General features: G+C 39.8%; 1 protein-coding gene across 1 annotated transcript; it reads left to right on the top strand.

The window, feature by feature from the left end:
* Positions 1–212: 212 nt before the first annotated feature.
* Positions 213–18,595, top strand: LOC131793810 (uncharacterized). The gene is given in 12 exon segments (XM_059111289.2): positions 213–386; positions 646–1,043; positions 5,542–5,792; positions 6,131–6,617; positions 7,127–7,845; positions 8,742–9,036; positions 9,659–9,801; positions 10,025–10,146; positions 10,607–10,725; positions 11,225–12,829; positions 12,832–13,498; positions 14,085–18,595. Coding segments are annotated over 12 exon segments (7,257 nt in total). The 5' UTR covers positions 213–361; the 3' UTR covers positions 16,511–18,595.
* The last annotated feature ends 913 nt before the right edge of the window (positions 18,596–19,508 follow it).

Raw genomic sequence — 19,508 nt, forward strand, 5'->3', positions numbered from 1 at the left:
TTTCTCGCTCGAAAAAGCAAGGCTAAAAGTATTATTTGAACTTCCTTACAAGAATCTTCTTATTCTTGGACTTCAGTTTTGTTGCATTTCCACAGTAGTACATAGATAATCCGTCATTTTTGATCATGAACTGCCAAGCAGCGGCCAAGTCGTAATCAACGAACGACCAATCAGAATACGAGCTGTTGGTCATCTGATCGCAAAGTCAACAGACGAAAGTTTCCTTTCGGGCAAGAAAAACATGGCGGTGGATTTGATGAGTCGTTTGTTTTTGAAGTAGGATTTTTAACGTTGTACTTTGCGAAACACAAGATGGGTTGATTTAAACGATGAAATATAGGACTTGGCTGACTAGTGCAGAATGGATAAACATGACCGCTTTATCGGTGAGATTTTCGTTAGTGAGCTCGACGCTTTCACAATTCATCTTCTATTTTGCCTGCGTGTTTTTTGTATCTTCTTCTTCCATTATTATTCCTATGCTTTTTATTTGTCTACGAAGTTTTCAGAGCTCTCACTTGTTTATGTAGTTGTATTGAAAACATCTTAGACTCAGTGATCTTTTAATCGGCGTCTTCTTATGGGCGCTTTTTAGGCCTCGACAACATGAAACCTCCGTGCTAACATAACTCTCTCCATCGACAGCTATCAACCAAACGCTACCCGGGTTGGAAGAATTTCTCAAAGAGGTTCTTGGTAGCGAGCCATTGAGTGACGAAGCGAATAAACAACGAATTGAATTTCTTAGAAGATTAGAGAGTGTATCAAGGCCGCCATCTTTGCCCCCGAGACCTGCAAATTTGGGTGAAATTTATCGCGCTCGACTACAGAAAAACGACGGTCCTTCCGGAAGCGGCTCCCAAGATGAAAATAGTGTTTATAAAAACGAGAAAACGATAGACCCAGTCGAGTTTGCTTCACAGCAACGTGAACTATCCAGAGCTACAACTGTCCATAAAGCTTTGCCTCCACAAACTTTTTTGTTCGGTGAGAAAGGAAGCCGCAACGGAGGCTTGTATATTCAGAGGTCGGGAAATACAAGGGTAAGAGTGAATGTTGTTGTTGAATACAATGTTCTGGCGTTTCGCGTTGGATGTGTCATGGCATGGCGTTGATACATAAGTTTGTTATGCAGTAACCTCTCGTACGTGACTGTATTTATTATTCAGAGTTATGCTAGTCCTCCCTGCGGCAAATTGTAGCACCGGCATAAAAACGTGAACTAATTTTGAAAGCACGAAGCCGACTTCTCTACTAGCGTCCTACACGTTGTGAGTCAAATGCAAAGTGCATGGTGTGAATATCGTTTTTCTTTTGATATAAAGTGAATTAAGATTGATTTGACGCACCGAGTTGAATCGGTTCAAGGATTGTGGAATTTTATTGTTGATGAAGTTATCGCTCGGAAAGAAATCTATCATCTCTCAGTTCAAGTGAAGATTTCAACAGCGATAAACTGATTGAAACTTACAAAGTCAATCTGATAAGAATGCTTTTCGTCCTTTAATTTCTGTCCGTTGTCTTTCAACACGAATTCTATTTATACGGTTTAGCCATTCAAATATAATTTCGTCATTCTTTTAACTTGAGAGAGACAAAAGCTCTTTTGTTCTGTGGGCTTTTAAATAAACCTGCTACTGTTCATGAAAACGACTTTTCTTTGTGTCAAAGGAAGGTACATCCACCCTTTAAAATTATATCGTCGTTCAACTTTTGGCCACAGAAAAATATACATAGAAATGTATGTCATTTTTCACCTTTTTTGTTTGAGAATATATGAAGTTTTACAATATATGTAGATTATCTAGAATGTGTCACTCTGCATACTTTTTAGTATGCAGAGTGGAACACTATATACAGAGAGTTACAATTCGAGTTTCGGGCTCTAAACTATCATCCAACTTCAGTTTTTTGCAGGAACAAAACATTAAGTAACTGCTCTGTCTTGACATATTTTTATGGGAATAGAATAGGCTCTAAGTTGTTGTATCCTTTTGAAAATAATTGCTTCAATATCAGTGCTCTATTAGGACCTAATCACTTAAATACATTGAAAGCAGTTAACTTTTAGTCAGTAGAAAACTAAATCCAAAACATATACATGAACTACATTTTAATCTGAAACTATTTTAATCAACTCCAGTAATTATTTTTGTAAAAGACAGGGTAGCGAAATATGTATATGAAAACTTTTTTTGTGTGAATCCAAGCACATATCTCAGATCAATGTCTATATTTTATGTTAAAATTGTCATTGTGATCAATAATACGATCCAAAGATTATCTACAGCCACCAAGTTAATGGGCTTAAAATATTCTTCTGGTCTTTTCTTAAAAGGGAATGGGTCAAACCATGTCATGTTTATAAATAACACAGATGTATAGGGCAAAAGAAATTGTAAATGTTATCCTAAGGAAAGCAATTAATTGCAAAATCAATGGAAGACAAGAGTACTGAAAAAAATCTGCTGTCACATCTTTCACCTTTAGAGCATTTTGTTTACAAATTTTTGGCTAAAGATAAATTTTTATTGTGTAAAGCAAGTTTCTCCCTCTATTCTCTTCATTACAAAGTGATGTAGGTTTTATATTCCAGAGTGTGTGAAAGTGTGAGGAACTGATTGCATTCTTTAGAAATTTCTGGAAGGTTTCATGGATAGACAAGGCTATGCTAATTTGAGTGAAAAGTGTGTTATTGTGACAGTGTCACTAGACCATGTCATCATCCAAGACACATTTGAGAGCACCTTCTAAAGCTTTGATCAGTGTTGTCAGAGCTTTCTGTCATCTTTTGAATTGTCAACAAGGTGTTAATATTGACACAATTTTCCTTGGTCAGTTCTTTTTTGATCTCTGACACACAATTCCCAACTGCTGGGAATTTTTTGATGATTTGGAAGTTCGCCTTAAAGGGCCAGAGCTTCAGCTTAATGTGGATTATTAAGTTGATGCGCTGTTCTTAAAAATGTCAAATTTGGTATCACGGTAAAGGAATGTCATGTTTTGAGTGTGGTTCCATTGTGGCATCTCCTGACTATGCCTTAAAAAATTTCTCTTTAAAGTAAACTGTGAAAGTGAGAAATCTGTGGCTTTCTCCTGTTACGTCAAATTTTTATTGGCATTGTTAATATTTCAGACAATCTTTTTTATCTAAAGCAATTAATGGGACATTTAACTTTTATTAAGGCTGTCTCTCCCTTTGGCCCAATTTTTCAAATAGCTTCATGCAGATTGCATCATGCGCAAACAAATTTGCTGTTTGTGTGTATTTTTCTTTGATCTAAGAAGCTGATGTGTTATTATATTTTGAAGTTTGGTGACTAATTATTTTACTTTGTGTTTTGAAATTGATACCCTACAAGACATTTTGGTGCCAAGTAAGGGTCAATAATTGTATTCTGAGCAAAGATTCGTTAAGATGCAAGCAGAATGATGAAATTACATAATCAAATTATGGTATCCCCTTGACTATACAAGGACAATTGAACTCCTTAGAGTTAAATGAAAAATTGATAGAATTCTTAAATGAAATCATAATTGTTCTAAACTAATATCAGAATTGTTCTTAGTAGTTGTTTATACCAAAAACTTTATATCTAGCAGATTTCTGTTATGGTCAGTTACAAGAAATTTCATCCCAAAACTCATTTTAGTTAATTTTATTTATTTTATGGTTGTATATAGCTCTATACACAGATAAATGAAAACAAATTATTTTTGTATTTTAAATAAATAAGCTATCTAAGGAAATGTACATTATGACTCCGTAATACCATGATTTAAAGGTAATCCAAACAACCAAATGTTGAAGCTTACAAGTAATTTTGATCTCAAGCAGTCATGAAGCAAATCTGTGCTTTCATTTGGTACTAATTCCTAAAGAATTGTCCAGCATTGAGTTTATTTTGAACTTTGGTATAATTGTATATTGTTGTATGCTATACTTAGGTATGCTTTCCAAATACAATTGCAAATCTAGACATTTGATGGAAAGATTGTTGCATAATCTTGAAAGATATCAATGGAAGCTATCAAACATCCCTTTTGTTTTTTTCCCCTTGGTGAGCAGAGGAACAATTAGGAGCTGCACAAAAAGGCATTTATGACTCAAATGATTACATTTTGTGATAAACAGGACACTGACAATACAGTTGCTACACGCTGTGGTTTGCACAAATGGCCAGGTTTCTGGGTTATTTTTCAAAATTGCAGTGCCTGCTGTTGAATTAGCACATTTGTAAACAATTTCCAAACAGCCAGGTTATTCTTTGAAATCTCTTAACATGAGCAGAGGTAAATAATTTTTGATGGTACCAATGAATATTATTTGGTTTGCAACATATTTTTTTCCTTTAACAATGTTCATTTTAAGATAACGGTATATGTGTGATTTTGTATGCTATTTGTGCCATAAGATTTTTGCAGCTTTGATTGTTAGTCATTTTTAGTTGATTCTTGGAAGGACTTCAGTCTTGTATTAGTTTTTAAGCAAAGATGTCCTATCATATTTATTAGAGAGCTGCTCCAATTAAGTGGTTACATAGGTTAATGCTGTTTAGCCACTCACTTCAACAGAGTAATGAGGGCTGATTGATTCAGTCAAAATATTTCCAAGAAAAACCAATTACATTCCAGTCAGATTCTTCTATACATTTGTATTGGTTTTGATTCACTGCCCTCATACATGAGCATTGAAACCCAGGGGTAAGTTGTGCTAGACATAATCATGTACACAAGGCTAAGGTGCAAAGCAAAGAACAAGTAGCTTTGGGCTGATTGTGGATAATTGGATTTCTCGTTTGTTCCTTTTAGATATTTACCCCTGTTCTGATAACTTCAATTTTGAATTTTAAGCTCATAATCAGGAAGTTCCTCACACATGTTGGTCAATAAATATGAACATGATATTTGCAGTGATGTTGGTCAATTTGTTTCAGTCTCACAAACTGACCACAGAGAGAGGATCTTGGAAATCTTCCCTCAAATAAGTTACATGGTACCTAGCTTAGAATCTTTTCTTAAAAGTTCAACAAAATACTCAAAGACAGAGACTACTTGTGTTGCAGACAATAGCTTGTTGCAGTGAGGCTTATTCAGTCCAAAGCACTGTTTTGTAAACCCTTTTATCTGTAAGAGTAATTAGTGTCAAATTACACCTTACAGTATCACTCCTGAATCATACATTATATTCATAAGAATAGAAGAAATCATTACTTACATGTCCTTAATAAGCTCTTAATTGTTAAGCAAATTCTCCTTGTCAGCACCTTAGTAAATGTATAGAGAAGCAGTATAGATAATAAGCATACTGATGTTGGGGTTTAAAAGTTTAAACACACTTTTTAAAAAAAAATAGACATTCTCTATTCATTTACACTTTGTCTTCATGTCAATTTACATTGTAATAGATCAATCAGACCCTCTTTGCAGTTGTCTGATTTTGTTAATCACCTTTATCACTTAGAGTCAGCTGTTGTTCTTGTTAGCTGCAGAGGCTTGCTCTCCACTATGGGGTAATTAATTCAAGTTTTTTCATTACAGGATGTGCGAGACTCTATCATAAGTACAAGCAGTAATGAAGATGACATCTATGAACATCTTAGTCTAAAGAGCATCTCTCCTGTTGAGTCTTCGAAAGGACAGGAGGGTGAAGCAAGTTCTAAGACTGAAGACTCTTTTGTCTTTCCCAGTCCCCCTAAGACTCCCCAAGAGCATACATCAAGTATCTATTTACCAGCTCGCACAGGAAGTTTGAGGGGATCTGGAGGCAAGGGGAAACTCTCTACAGTATGGTAAGTACAGCAATATGACAAGTTAATATCAGTAAGTTTGTTCCCTTCCCAGTTTGCTGCATGCCCAACAGAAATTCCAAGAGACCAAAAGATTTAGAGGAATGTTGTAAAATGTCTTTGGTCAGCAAAAGGCTTTTCCAATCTTCCTACTACACTTTGGTATCATTTTGTTGCTTCTATTTCAAACTTTTTTGGGTTATTTTAATGGGAGATGTGAGCGATGGTGGCAGCCATATAACTGGTGTGCTTGAATTGAAATTACAAGAATGAAGTCATGTACAAGCCAGGGTTATTAAAGTTTTTTTTAATGGTTAAAAATCCCCTCTTGTTTCTTTCAGGTTTAAGAAAGAAACAAAATTGAATGAAGAAGTGTATGCATCAACCCTACGAGAACCTGTTATTCAAGGTTACCTGAAAGATGTCAAGGCGAACAAAAGACGCTGGTGTGTATTACAGGGTAATCGCTTACACATCTTCAAGAATCAAGAGGATCCTGCTATCATGATACTATGTCTGCCTGAATGTGAAATAGGAGTTGATGACAAGAAGAAGATCAGTTACAGTTTTCGACTTACTCCATCTGATGGGCCTGGGGTGACATTAGCCATTGAGGATGGCCAGGACCTATCTCCATGGATGAGTGCGATTATGGCAGCAGCTGTACGGCGCAGCAGTCTCGGCAGGCCCATTAGTCCTCTAGAGGGTTTATTTAGCTTAGAGGAAGCAAGAGAACGGATGCGTTCTGCTGAAATAGATGGTGGAATAGAGGAGGAGGAAGAGGAAGAATTGGAAGACATTTATGAAAAACCAGTAGACTTCAATGTGGTAAGTGTTCTCTTTGCTCATTAGTCTCACTAGCAGCTGTTGTTCGATGAGGTCATGCAACCTGTTCTTTCCCCCAATGGTTGCATTGGTTGATAATGAAGGTGCAGTATGTTTTCAAAAACCCAATACCCTCCCAGGAAATTATGACCTGTTCCTTTGTTTTAAGATGTAGTTTACCATCAATTGGTGACATTTACGTGAGCAGTGTTATCCCTTTCAGGCAGCAACCAGTAAAATTTTTCATCTTTAGTACCTCTTATTATTGCCTAAAATTGCATGGGCTTCTTGAAAATTCAACAAGTAAAAGAATTGCTCTAAAAGTTTGAAAACTTCTTTTACCTGTCCTTCTTATGAAAAGGAAGAACACTGCATGTACTATAAGTTTTTTTAAAGCCAGTGTTTATATTTTATGACCTATTCATTGATAGCTAACTGTGATTGAATTTCTTTTTTGTCGCAGGTAATGTTTTGCAATCCTTTTACATTGCTCTTTTTTGTTTTCCCACCAGAGCGGGATGCCTTTCGTTCACAGTACCCCAGAAACAACAGAATTCAAGGAAGATGAAGGTGAAGGCTATGATGCCCCCCTTCCTCCAATCCCTATTGGGGATGATTCCTCATCAGAAAGCAGCTCAGATGAAGACGAAAGTGCAGAGAGCAAAGGATCATCTAAAAAAGCTGAAGAAAAGAAGAAAATTTATGATGCAATTCCTCCTGATTTGTTGGCAGAACTCTCAGCTGGACAGCGTAAACGCAGTGAAACAAACAAAAGCCAGGATTCTATTTGTGAAGATGGGTCAACAAATGACCATTCGATGGATTTCACAGACAGTCATAGTGAACACAGTGGAAATATTAGTAATAGACACAGCTACATTGAGCCTATAGCATGTGATGATGTTGTGAGCTCTGAACCAAAAGAGGAGGAAACAACCGAAACATATTCACGAAAACGAACCTCCACAGTGCTCAGTGCAAGCATGGAGTCAATAGGCTCTGATGCAGAAGAAACTACAACTGTCTCTGTTATGTCACAGACAACTGAAACTAACAAAGGTTTAGGTCCCAAGGTGAAAAGGAGAAGAAAGCTTGTTCCAGCTGAAGCGGAGCAGAAGTTTCTTCAAGATCCTGATGCCATGCATAGTGGGATTTTGTATCAGAAGCGCAGGCTGGGAGTCTGGTCAAAACGCTATTGCAAGATTATTGACAATAGATTCAAGTGTTACCGGTGAGTTACAAATCAAGCAGAAAGTTCTCTCATTTTAGTGCAATAGGCTGTACCAGAATTGTGTAAAGATCACTGTGGTGAAAGTGTGACAGCATATTATGTTGTCCATTTTATGTGTATCTCTTACAGTCTCCTGCTGTGGTCAATTTATTTCAGTATTCCCCTAAGTTTAACTACTCTCAACCCAGCATTCCATAAGAGTGTGATTATGGATGATGAACCTTAGTTTTTGGAGTCAAAGAGTACTCAAGACGTGTTTCCCAATGACAAAGAATGGGAAATAATTGTCCATTCTTCAACATAATACCTCTTTTCCCCTTATACAGTCACAGAAAACAGAGCTCACCATTGTTTAGGGGCAAATTCAATCAAAGTGAGGGAACAGGGAAAATATATTTTGTCTTTGCAGTATATTCCAGTCTTTACCCTTTGACTCCCAGGATCTGATTGTTAGTTTTCTCCTTTAGCTGACGCACATTTCCTCGTGAATTAATCACAAGAATTTGGTGTTGGATCAAGGCAAAAACTTATACCTATTAGTTTTGAGTATTCTGGTTACCAGTTTGCTTGATAATGTATGGTTATTGTAGGGAAAGGTTAATGATTTCTGGGAATTAAAGGGCCAAAGGAATTGTAGCGACTCTTTTATTTCCTAGATCTTAATATCAGTTCATTACAGTGTCTGCCATACATATTTCACAGTTTTAGCCCCAAGAGTTTGATATGATATCAAACAGTTTACATCAGTTGATATTTTCCTTTCTTCCTATCACCTTTTTGCTTGAAAATATATCGATATAATGGGAAAAAAATTCGTTTTTGAGTGATATGGATACGTGATATGATATGTGATATATGAGTTTCGTACTGATTATGTTTGTGCCATTTCTTCTCAGCAATCCAGATGACCAGAAAGCAAGCTTAAATTTTCCAATCCTCGGTTATGATATAAGTCTGATTGACAATAAGGAATCAAAGAAGAGTTACTGCATCAAAATCTCTCATCCGAGCCAGGATACACATTACTTTGCCACAGATTCACGGGTGTCAATTGAACGGTGGATTGAGGTTCTGTCTCTAGCGGCCACGGCAAGGCCAGATGTAATCGCACCATATCCACCTTACTTTTGTGCTGACCAGTCTGGAGATGAATTACAAAGCATGTCAAGGGAGTCCTTACTAAGTAGTGAGGTGAGACAGTGAATTTGATGAAAGTAGTATTGCCTTGTCAGTACAATACTCGCATGTTGTGTGTGGGAGTCTTTATCGCAAATCAAGTCTTCTGAACGAGCCTTGTGACCTACGCTGTCAGATCTTCTCCCATATTCCACAGCGTGAAATGACTACTAGTACAGTTTATTCAAACTCCCTAGGAATGAATTGCTAGTCCATCAAAGATCACTCTCCCTCCCACCCATCCACCAGTATTTCGTCAGGTCTCCCTGACAATTTCCCGTACCTGTTTCTCCTCCTGAGTGGACAGTAGCTTTGTGAGAAAAAAAAGTGTCTTTCCCAGAAACAGGCACATACAGGGGTTCGAGCCTGGTACTTTTTGTCTGGAGGCCAGCTATTTAGTTACAAGGACGAACGAAGTTAACGATATGGACCAAAACATCAGTTTAACTCGGTTGCTTTTAAACAAAATCTTAGATGTATCATGCGCGTAAAGTCTCGAGGGGAAACTGTGATGTGCATTAGCCAGTCAAGGTCAACGTTTTTTTTTATTATTATTTAAACAAAAATGGTGTACGACCCCAAGTCATTGAGTTTGTCGCGTAATCTGATGATTATTAACTTTGTTATCTGCTATCAGGGGAGGCTCTCTGATGATGACGGTGCAGATACTCAGGAGGAATTGGATGCCTCTTCAGAAAAAGGAAGCAGTATCGGCAGAATCAAAGCAAAGAACAGATTACCCGATGAAGAGAGTAGGACAACACCGCCAAACGATCGAAGGTTTGTTCACTTGCGTCAGTTAAAAGATTGTTAGCGCTGTTCCAGTTTTGATTATCTTCTATAAACGCATGAGACCAGCTGCATGCGAAGTTGAAAACAATACGATTTTATCCATTTTCTTAAGATATTAATTTAGTGTAAGCCAAGTTGATTGTGTGTTAAAAATAGGGAAAATGACATCAGTTTTTGAACAGAGTCACGGACCAACTTATTTAACTTTCAGAAACGTCGAGTCCGTCCCAAGTCAGCCTGATAGCCAGGAAAGCGTAGTCAAACAGTCTCCAGAGCCCGAGGTGAAAGAGAGAGCGCACAAGAAGAGGAAAGAGAAGCCAAAGGAAGGAACAAGTAAGAGAGATAAATTGTTATGCTTTTCAGGCAGCGCACCAGTGTATCACGTTAAGGCGCGATAAAGGTACAATGTACACAGAGTTGCATGGCTTGGACATGTAGGAGGAGAGTTGTCTAGAAATGCTCTTACGTGCCTGTACTTTGGATCAATGCTCTATTGTTGTTCTAAACTGGTCATCTTTCAGCAGTTAATCATGGTTTTACCAACGAAATGATCTATTATGTGGTACGTGGTACAATTTCTCATGAGTGAAGTAAATCTCATACCCCAAATGTTTTGAAACCTATCGCTAATTTATGAAGTAAAACCACGTGGCGATTGTTGCTATTCCTGTGTGAATCTTATTTGGTTGACGTGCTTTATCTGCTATTTTGTTGTGAACAGGGTAAATGTTAATCAGCGAGCATTGCCAGCGGTAATGTTATGGTTTTACTAATGTTGTAACTGTCATTTCAGAGACCCCTTCGACCATGAGCCCTCCTCACAGCATGTTTATTAGTGAGTCCATTGATGGCCAAGCTAAAGCCGAACCAATGAATGAAGAATACGTTTCTCTTGCCAAAGAGAGTGCTAAGGTGAGATGATTTACTCGAGCAATAAATGCTGCTGCTTGTTGTATATGTCCGCATGTAAAATTGTTTACCGCCTTACGATCAAATGCACGTTTGGGTGTTAGCCTCTGTGAGGTTGAAACACGTGACACTCTTTCGAAGTTCGGAATGATGAATATGCTCAAGGTTACCGCGTTGTTACTGTTGGCAAGAGGAGACTGCGCTGGTTTTTCTTCACCATTTTATTCGATTGTCAAACAAACCTCACGCCGCCATCTCAAGCAATCAGATACAAAAGTAAAATCAGTCGCAGATTTCCATCTGCTTAGTCCCTTTGCGTTTATTCAATCTTCTCTCTCATTTCCCCCTGGTAACATTTCCTTTTATTCTGTTGTGCCTCTCCAACTAAGCTGGGCACAGCCTGATTCTCAAGGTCGTGTGCTTCTGTTAATCGACATGCTAGGGTGAGAAAATGGTTGTCTTAAAAGCTCACGTTCTCTCTTTTTTTTTCTCTTCATGATAGGATGGCAGCGAGGATTCTTCCTCCAAAAAAGACAGGCGGTGGACAGGCACTCTGAAAAAGAAATCATTAGCACGAGGCAACTCTTATGATTACAGATTACGAGGAAATGTCTCTACGTTTACTCACACGGAGAACGTTAAAAACAAAAGCCTGAGCATGAGGCGGAAGAATTCACAAACATTTGCCCATTTAATGGCTTTGTTCGACAAAGAGGGTCGCTTCTGTGGGTATCTTACCGAAGTTAGGCAGAATAAGTTTGGGACGACACATTTACGAAGATGGTGTGTTGTCAAGAACGGAGTGTTGATTCTTTTCAATAGCGAAAACGAAGATACACCGCAAGGAAAACTTTCATTAGTGGACATGTGGTTGACTAATAAGAGTGACGAGAGTAGAAAAAAGTTTAGTTTTACTCTAGAGGACAAAGATGGCAAAGAAACAACCTTGCAAACGACAGTCAAAGAAGATTTTCAGAAGTGGATGGGAGTGCTAGAGTTATTTACCGAGCTTCGTGTTGAAAGACCGCAACCAGAAGTTGCCGAGCCTCACAAGAAAACTGACGCTGTGGCTGCTGAGGAAGGAGAGGGATTCTTTGAACGGGGATCATTGCTAACAAAAAGCGCTCGTGCTGCCACCAAACTGAAGGATGAAATTTACTCTTTGGCGCCAGGAAAGGTCAGGTCGTCACTGAGGATGAAATTGTCACAAAAAGTAAATGTGAGAGAGATTTTTCGAAAGACGCACACATACGACTTGGATAGTATATCAAGTGAAGGATCTTCCCTCCCAGAACCCGATATAGATACTTTGGCTGTGTTTGGTGGACTCTTAACACAAGTCGAGCCAGATGGCTCCACAAATTCACGATGGTGCACCATCAAAGAGAAAGAACTCTTAATTTTTACGGACCGTAAGGCGCCTGACTCTCTTTACCAAATACCACTTTGGATGGCCACTTTCAGAGATTTGAGCGATACTGAAAGTTGTCCAAACAGATTTCAAGTTCGCTATGGTAGCGAAAGCTTTGTTTTCGACGCGTGTGATAAGTTTGATCATAACAGATGGCTCAAAATGCTGGTCTCCTCGGTCGAGCGTCGGAACTCGAGCGACGACGAAGACAGACCGAAGTGCGTCGGTCGATTAACTTCGCCGACATTCGCAAAGAAGAAACTTTTGCATCGGCGAACTCGCAGTGAGATGTTGTCACAAGGAGACGAAACGCCTCCATCGACGCCGTTGAAAGAAGGGTCTTTAAGTTCTACGAGTTCCACTGATAGACTAATGAGTGGATATCTTCAAGAAATACGTGACACCAAAGGTGCTCGTACCCACATTCGCCGGTGGTGCATAGCTACCAGCGAGAAATTTCTTGTGTACGATAACCAAAACTCATCAAAAGCTTCTTTTGAGTGGGAGCTGTCTAAAATGACGGTTCAGGATCTCAGCGACATGGATATGGGTGTCTTTGAATTTTGCGTCTCGCATGGCGAGAAAAAGCTTAGTTTCAAAGTCATTGATGAGGACTCCGCGAGGCACTGGTTGAGTGTGTTAGCGCGCTATTGTCACCCTATAGCGGCAAATCAACCGCTGTTTAAGACTCCATCAAAAGTGAAAGTAAAGAAGAACGTAGGCGATCTGCGAGTTGGAACGATCTGAAATCGAAACAAGCCGAGAAGGAAAAGAACGAAGTATTAAGCGAAGGAAGGGCGAGTGGGCGAAAGCTCACACGAAGAGCAACCGAAGATTATTCGTTCTTACGTATGTTTAACCGCTCAGAGTCGTTTAAAGCACCGTGGCGCGCGTCCCAAGAAAAACTGGAGGTAAAAATGAGGGAACGATCAGGGAGGATTGCCGCTAACAGAGCCTGGAAAAGATTCTCGTGCGGCACCCTGTTTGACAGTGATGGTAAATACAGCGGCCATTTGATGGAGGTTATCATGCGCAACTTGTACAGCAGTCAAGTGCGAAGGTGGTGTGTGCAGAAAGACGACCATTTATACGTGTACGAAAACGAAGCTGCGCTCGACCCCGTCAAGGTGATTCCTCTATTTAAAGCCAAGGTTGTGGATACCAGTGATATTGAAGCTTGCGTTTACAGGTTTAGAATCGATTTTGACGAGACAAACTGTGCGATTTTTCAAGCGCTGACCCGCACAGATCTCGAGAAGTGGACAACAGTTATCTCTGTTAAAATCGCCGTTCTTCAGGACCGGAGCGAACGTCATCTCCGACGGAGCGCTTCTCTGAGTTCAGAAAGGACCGTAGATACAGCGGGTGAGTTAGTAAAAAACAACTTGGACAAGTTTGTGTTTAACAAGCCTTTATATTTCTTTCACTGTCATTGCTCACTCTTGAAAGGTTATGTGGTAAACACCATCGTTTGTTGTCACTAACTATACCCTCTAGCCATCTTTCCCGTTCATCCTATCCTCCATTAATTCCATTTCACTCCATTTGGGGAGCAGTCATTATTTATCGCTATGGGAGGAGGGGGGTTACGTGGGGTCGGAGGACTTTTTTGGAGGGTCACATGGTTTCCAAAGGAAACAGAGAGGGAATAAGTTGTTTCTAACTGAGCTCAAACAGGAAACTAAACTGCAAGTTGAGTGCCAATTAGGGGTGATCATTAGAATACTTCGGAGCCTTATGTGGGGATCAAGTAAATTTTTTTTTGACATAAGCAAATCCCTCCGCCTTCCTCTCCCGGCCCTCCCCCCCCCCCCCCTTTTTTTTTCAGGCGACTAATAGAGACCAGTCCCTCAGTTGTTCTGTGTGTTTTCTTTCCGTTTAGTCGTTTTCCACATGTCATTCGTTGGTCCGATTTTAATTTTATTAATTTTATTATTGCTATATCTTACAGGTTTCAGCGGAAGCGAGTTTTCGTCACCCCAACTCAGACCCTCCCTGTCCCCGACAGGAGACTCTTTGTCTCTCACTGAAACTTTCTCGATTTGCTCAGCTGATAGTGTCTTTGCTTCAGCGATTGACACCGTGACCAGTGTAGAAGGTGAATCAGCCACGTCTAGTTCATCAGGATCAGCACCAATTGATTCGAACAACGAGACCGCGGTGAGTTCGATGAAAGATGAGCCGTCACCCAGTGATCAGGAGGTAACGGACGCTGGTTCGTCGCCAACTGAAGGAATGGCTTCAGAGATTGAGACTTTGGAAGGCACTCGCAAAAACGTTGACAATATGTCTCTTATTGAAGACTTGAGTCATATTTATGAGAATTTCTTGGCGTTTGCTTCCGCCGTGGCCGAAAGCAATCCTGAAGAGCTTTACCACGTGTATGAGAATGTCACGCAAGCTCTTCACCCTGGTTCTCAGCTGGCTGCCCAAAGTGATGGCGGTGTTGGTGATAATTTAACTAGTAATGAAAGCAACGAAATAAATGAAGTAGAAAGCCCTGCCATGGAAATGTCATCGGAATTCGAGAAAATTACTCTGCAGGAAAATGAAGATGGTGTGTTATTGAATAGGTCTTCGGGTATATGTGATGACACTACCCCGGATAAACATATGGAGGATGTTAACCAAAAGGAACAAGATGCTGCTAAGACTGTAGAAAATGACAAGACGTTAAAAGTCGATGGAGAAATTTTGGTAGCTTCCGTCAATAGTGGTGGTGTTGATGAAGATCTTGTCAAGAGTAGTCAACCTGTTATCGGGGAGAGTCAGGATCTCATAGTAACGAGCAGGAAAGAGGAAAGTGCAGAGTTTGGAGGGCATGTGAGGGACATGAACTGGATCAAAACTGAGGACTTTGGGGAGGCAAGTGACAACGAATTACCATCAGAGTCATTGGGCAGCGTTGTCACAAGTAATTCAACTCTCCAACCTGAAGATAAGGAATTACCATCAGAGTCGTTGGGCAGCGTTGTCGCTAGTCATTCAACTCTCCAGCCTCAAGAGAATGAATTACCAGCGGAGTCGTTGGGCAACGTTGTAACAAGTCGTTTAACTGTCCAAGCTGAATCTGCTGATGAAAAATTAATTCAATCGAGAAGTGCGGTGGACATGCAGCCATCTCTGGTCCATGCTGATCGTTTGAGTGACACTAAAACGGGCGATAGCTCGTTTTATGTTGTCGAGGAGGGGAATGACCAGTTTTGGAGAGAAATGGAGGATAAGGAGGTCAGTGAGCCAGTGATAGCCACAAGTGAAGAAGGCAGTACTGTTCAGGTTTCGCTCGAGAGTAACGAAGACCAGTCGGTAAAGGGTAGTTTCGTTTTGGATGTAGAGAAGTCTGCTTTTAGCGAAAGGGATGAAGACAGGACCACGGACGTCACACCTCACGATCCCCAAAATATTCACAACGATTACTCCAACAGAAACATTTGTACTGAAGCAGAGGTCTCCGTAGAGAATGATCTTGGTTTAGCTCAAGGGAAAACTCAGGGCTCTCACGAAGAAACTGGACTTGGGGAGGATGAGAAAAAAATGTTTTTGGAACGTGAAGCCCAGGTAGTGCCTGAATCAACAGGTTCAGATTCAGAGAGTGGAGAGTTGAGCGGCTCTACTTATACCACCAGTACAGTGGCTAAACATAGCAATATTTTACATGATACAACCCAAGAGGAAATCGCTCTAAACAGTTCAAGTCAACTTAATGTACGAGTTCCTGGTCAAGAATCAGAGGTTATTCACACATTTGGCGCTGCTGACACTGGTGAAGATCACGCGAAGGAATCGTTGGAAGTTTCTTGTGAAGATGCTGAGAAATTACAGTCTCTTAACACTGAACTTTCTTCCGACGATCTGCCAGCCAGTGAACATGCGGGAGATAATTCGTGGCTCCAACAAGATGGCGAACAATCTCAGGAAACTGTGGACGAAGGCATAGAGTTGGAAAGATATTCTTCGGATGAAGGATTCTACACACCAGAAGATACCGTAGACCTCTCAGTAAGAAGTGATAGTGTGGCAGGGGTAGACAGGGAAACGAACCCTTCCAATGACGACACGCAAAATAGCGATCCTGAACCGAGCTGTGTAGAAAGCGAAACGAGTTTAGCTCCGAAGACAGAGGAAGTTCTTCAATCAGAAGGAGATACAAAGTCCTCCACAGCACAAGGCGTTGATGAACTACAACATGAAGTAGGCCATGACAGCCTGTCTGAGGCGAAGGATTTCCAAAACGATGGCGTGAATAACTCAAGCTGGGAGGATAAACAACAGCTAACAAACAGTCAAATGGACATTCTGAAAGCCGTCACAGCTGCATTTGAAGAGATTCTTGAGCTTCATGGCGAAGAGAGTGATGCAGATGACACCAGACTGTGATTCAAGGGTATATAGATTTAACTCGCCTATACCCTCTCTCCCAAAAGAAAGGGGGAAAATGATATGATTGAATTATCCTGAATTATCCATGTAGTAAACGAGCAGTAGACCGAACTAATACGCTTGACCACTTGAATCGAAAAATTAAGCCTGTCACTGGAAATATCGTGCAGTCAAACATGATATTTTCGTAATTTTGAGTCCCATTAGCTTAAACACCAAGACAATTGGTTTTGAACGATGTACGCTAAAAAAAACCTTTGTACACGCAGAGCACTCTTGTTAGAGCGACTTTGAATGGCTCACGATTGGCTCCCTTTTCTCAATCATTTGAAATTTCGTAAACTTTCAGATCGATTTCGCACCTGGTCATTTGCTCGATTGGCACATGGTTGGGGGGTGGGGTGACCATGTCTGTGCGATAGACGCCTTTGACTCGAAACGAAAAACCACACTTGTTACAGGGATTCCCCTTTTCACTCTGTGTAGTTGACACTTTTTCGCGAATTCCCGAAATTAGGTGCAATTCTTTTCCTCATCTTCATGAGTTTAGGATGCGGTTACTTGTTACATCTTGCCATTCCAACGTAGTATTAATACATCCTTTAAGTATAGTCGAATACGTTCGAATAGGCGTGGCCTTCTGAAGAAAAAAAAAACATTTCTGCATTCGAGACAAATTTTTGCTCATCTACCAGACGGTGTTTGTTCGCCTTAGATCATCATTTCCATCTCTAAGGGTTTTGGCTTAGGTTTCGTGGTACCTTTTTAAGCTCGGTGAAAATCTTCATGACGTCACTCCCTTTTGTAACTTAACTTGTAGTGGAAATTTGTTGCCCTTTTTGTTCCACCTGTGAAGACGATGAACCTTCAACTTCTCAAAAGAGATGCAATTAGTTTGATGTTGGAGTCAGGCTAGTAGGTTATGTTACGTGAGCTACACGAATTGTTCCTGAAGGTGTTTTGCAAAAGTGAATGGTTAGGAGTTATTAGAATCTTAGGGATAACTCTGATCTTGGCGAATGTCTCGTTGGCCAGGCTCTCTTTTTCGTTCCGGCCAATGTGAAGGCTAGTTCACCTGACTACCACTAGACTACGTTAGTAATTAATGAATAAGCAAGGACAATATCCAGAGAACATCAGGTATAAAACATGTAGTCACAGTAATTACGTATAATAAGCGAGTAGTTTCTTTTCCTTTCAGAGTAATTTTCAATTGATTGTCGAAAGTTATCCGGGGCTGCATTTTTTTTAATTACCTTTCCTCTGAGATTGGTCCAAAAAGTCGCGCTATCCTCCCAGCCAATTAGATTCAAAACTAAAAAATCAATCGCGTCTTGTTCATTCGCGTTTTCCCGCGCTTTAAGCAGTTTGCCTATTTTCACTTTGAGCTCTCATTGGCTTATGATAATATATACGTTTGTTCTGATTGGTCGCTGTAATTACTTTGGTATTGTTTTTTTTCGACACTCAACTGAAAACTGTTCATGTAGGGTGTAGCAACATCAAATTGTCATGCCACCCGATCAAAGCCCTGATGCAATTATTAAATCTATCGCTTTGAAAATGATTAATTTAATAAATATAAAAATTGATTAATGACTTTTCAAAATCAGAATTATTGAAATAGCAGTTAATTGTTAGGAGAAAACCCTGTCATGTGACAGGGTTAACCGTTCAATCACGCAATTCGATGAGTGTTTGAATTTAATTTAAATTGTAGGTTAGTTTATTTAAATTCTAAAGGGAGATGTGCAATGTTGTCATGTCCACGTGTTGTAAAAGTATTTTAAAGCTCATCATTGGCATCTACGTTCGTCAAAGAATTTAAATTTTCTCGTTAGCTATGTTTCAAATTTATACATCTTAGCAAAGATGACTATGTTCACTTCTCTCAAGGTGTAACTATTGTCCATCAAGTATTTGGACAGCAGTTATTCATCTAACAACCTCTCTATGTCTTCAGATCAAGCTGCTGGTGTATTATATGCTGTACAGTTGAAATAATGTTGAAATAATTTGATAGGAACCAATGTCTGACATGTATGTATGTCTTCGAGAGACAATAAAAGAGGAAGAAAACAGGCTTTGTATATTATGTTTTATAATACGCTCAGTTATGCACGCATTCTGATTGGTTCTCACTTATGATCTATTGGAGGACAGGCGTATAGATGACGTCATCATTAAAACTTTTTTTCATTCTTTATTATATAAAACAAACAGACTCCAAGTTGCCATGCGTCTGTTCAGCAATAGATCACAGAGGACGTCAAAATGTGGTCTATTACTGAACAGACGCACGGCAACTTGGAATCTATTTGTGAATTAGAAACTATGTGTTACACTTGTAATACATAGTGGTCACACGTCGGGCACTCGCGAGGGGATCAATTTTGAGTGAGTAGAGCTGCCTGGGCCCTTCACCTTTTACACCCTAACGTCGGTATGCAAACTCTCCATACTATGCTCTATACATTTCTCAAGGTGCCGACAAGGAGAATTTGTCTAACAATCAAGAGCTTCTTTAGTTGGTGATCATTTCCTTTATTGTCGTGACCCAAATGTTTGATTCGGGGATGATTTTATAAGGAGAAATTAGGCGCTAATCACTCTTAGGGCTAAAGGGTTAGAACCTGACCCTAGCGGTGTCTCATTGAAGGGAAGGGGAAGAGAGGGGAACAGTCGTGCCTTAAACCCATCAAGTCATTCGAGACGGAAGGTGAAGGTGACCAAAGACAAACAAACGGTATTTATCTAAGTGTCAGTAGAACTGAAGTAAGGGATCGAAGGGCACTAATGAAATTCTGTAAGAAGAATTTCACGCGATTAATTGAACCAAACCGGAATCGGTCGTTTCAAATTTCAGCAAATTTGAGATCTTCTAACTGACGTCACGATGCCTTATGGAATTCAACCTGGAATTTGTGGTGCGACTTTCTATTTAAAACTTTGGACTAGGAAAGACACTCTCTTCAAGACGCTTTATAATGAAATT

Source organism: Pocillopora verrucosa, chromosome 9 (assembly GCF_036669915.1).
Source record: "Pocillopora verrucosa isolate sample1 chromosome 9, ASM3666991v2, whole genome shotgun sequence".
Lineage (NCBI taxonomy): Eukaryota > Metazoa > Cnidaria > Anthozoa > Scleractinia > Pocilloporidae > Pocillopora > Pocillopora verrucosa.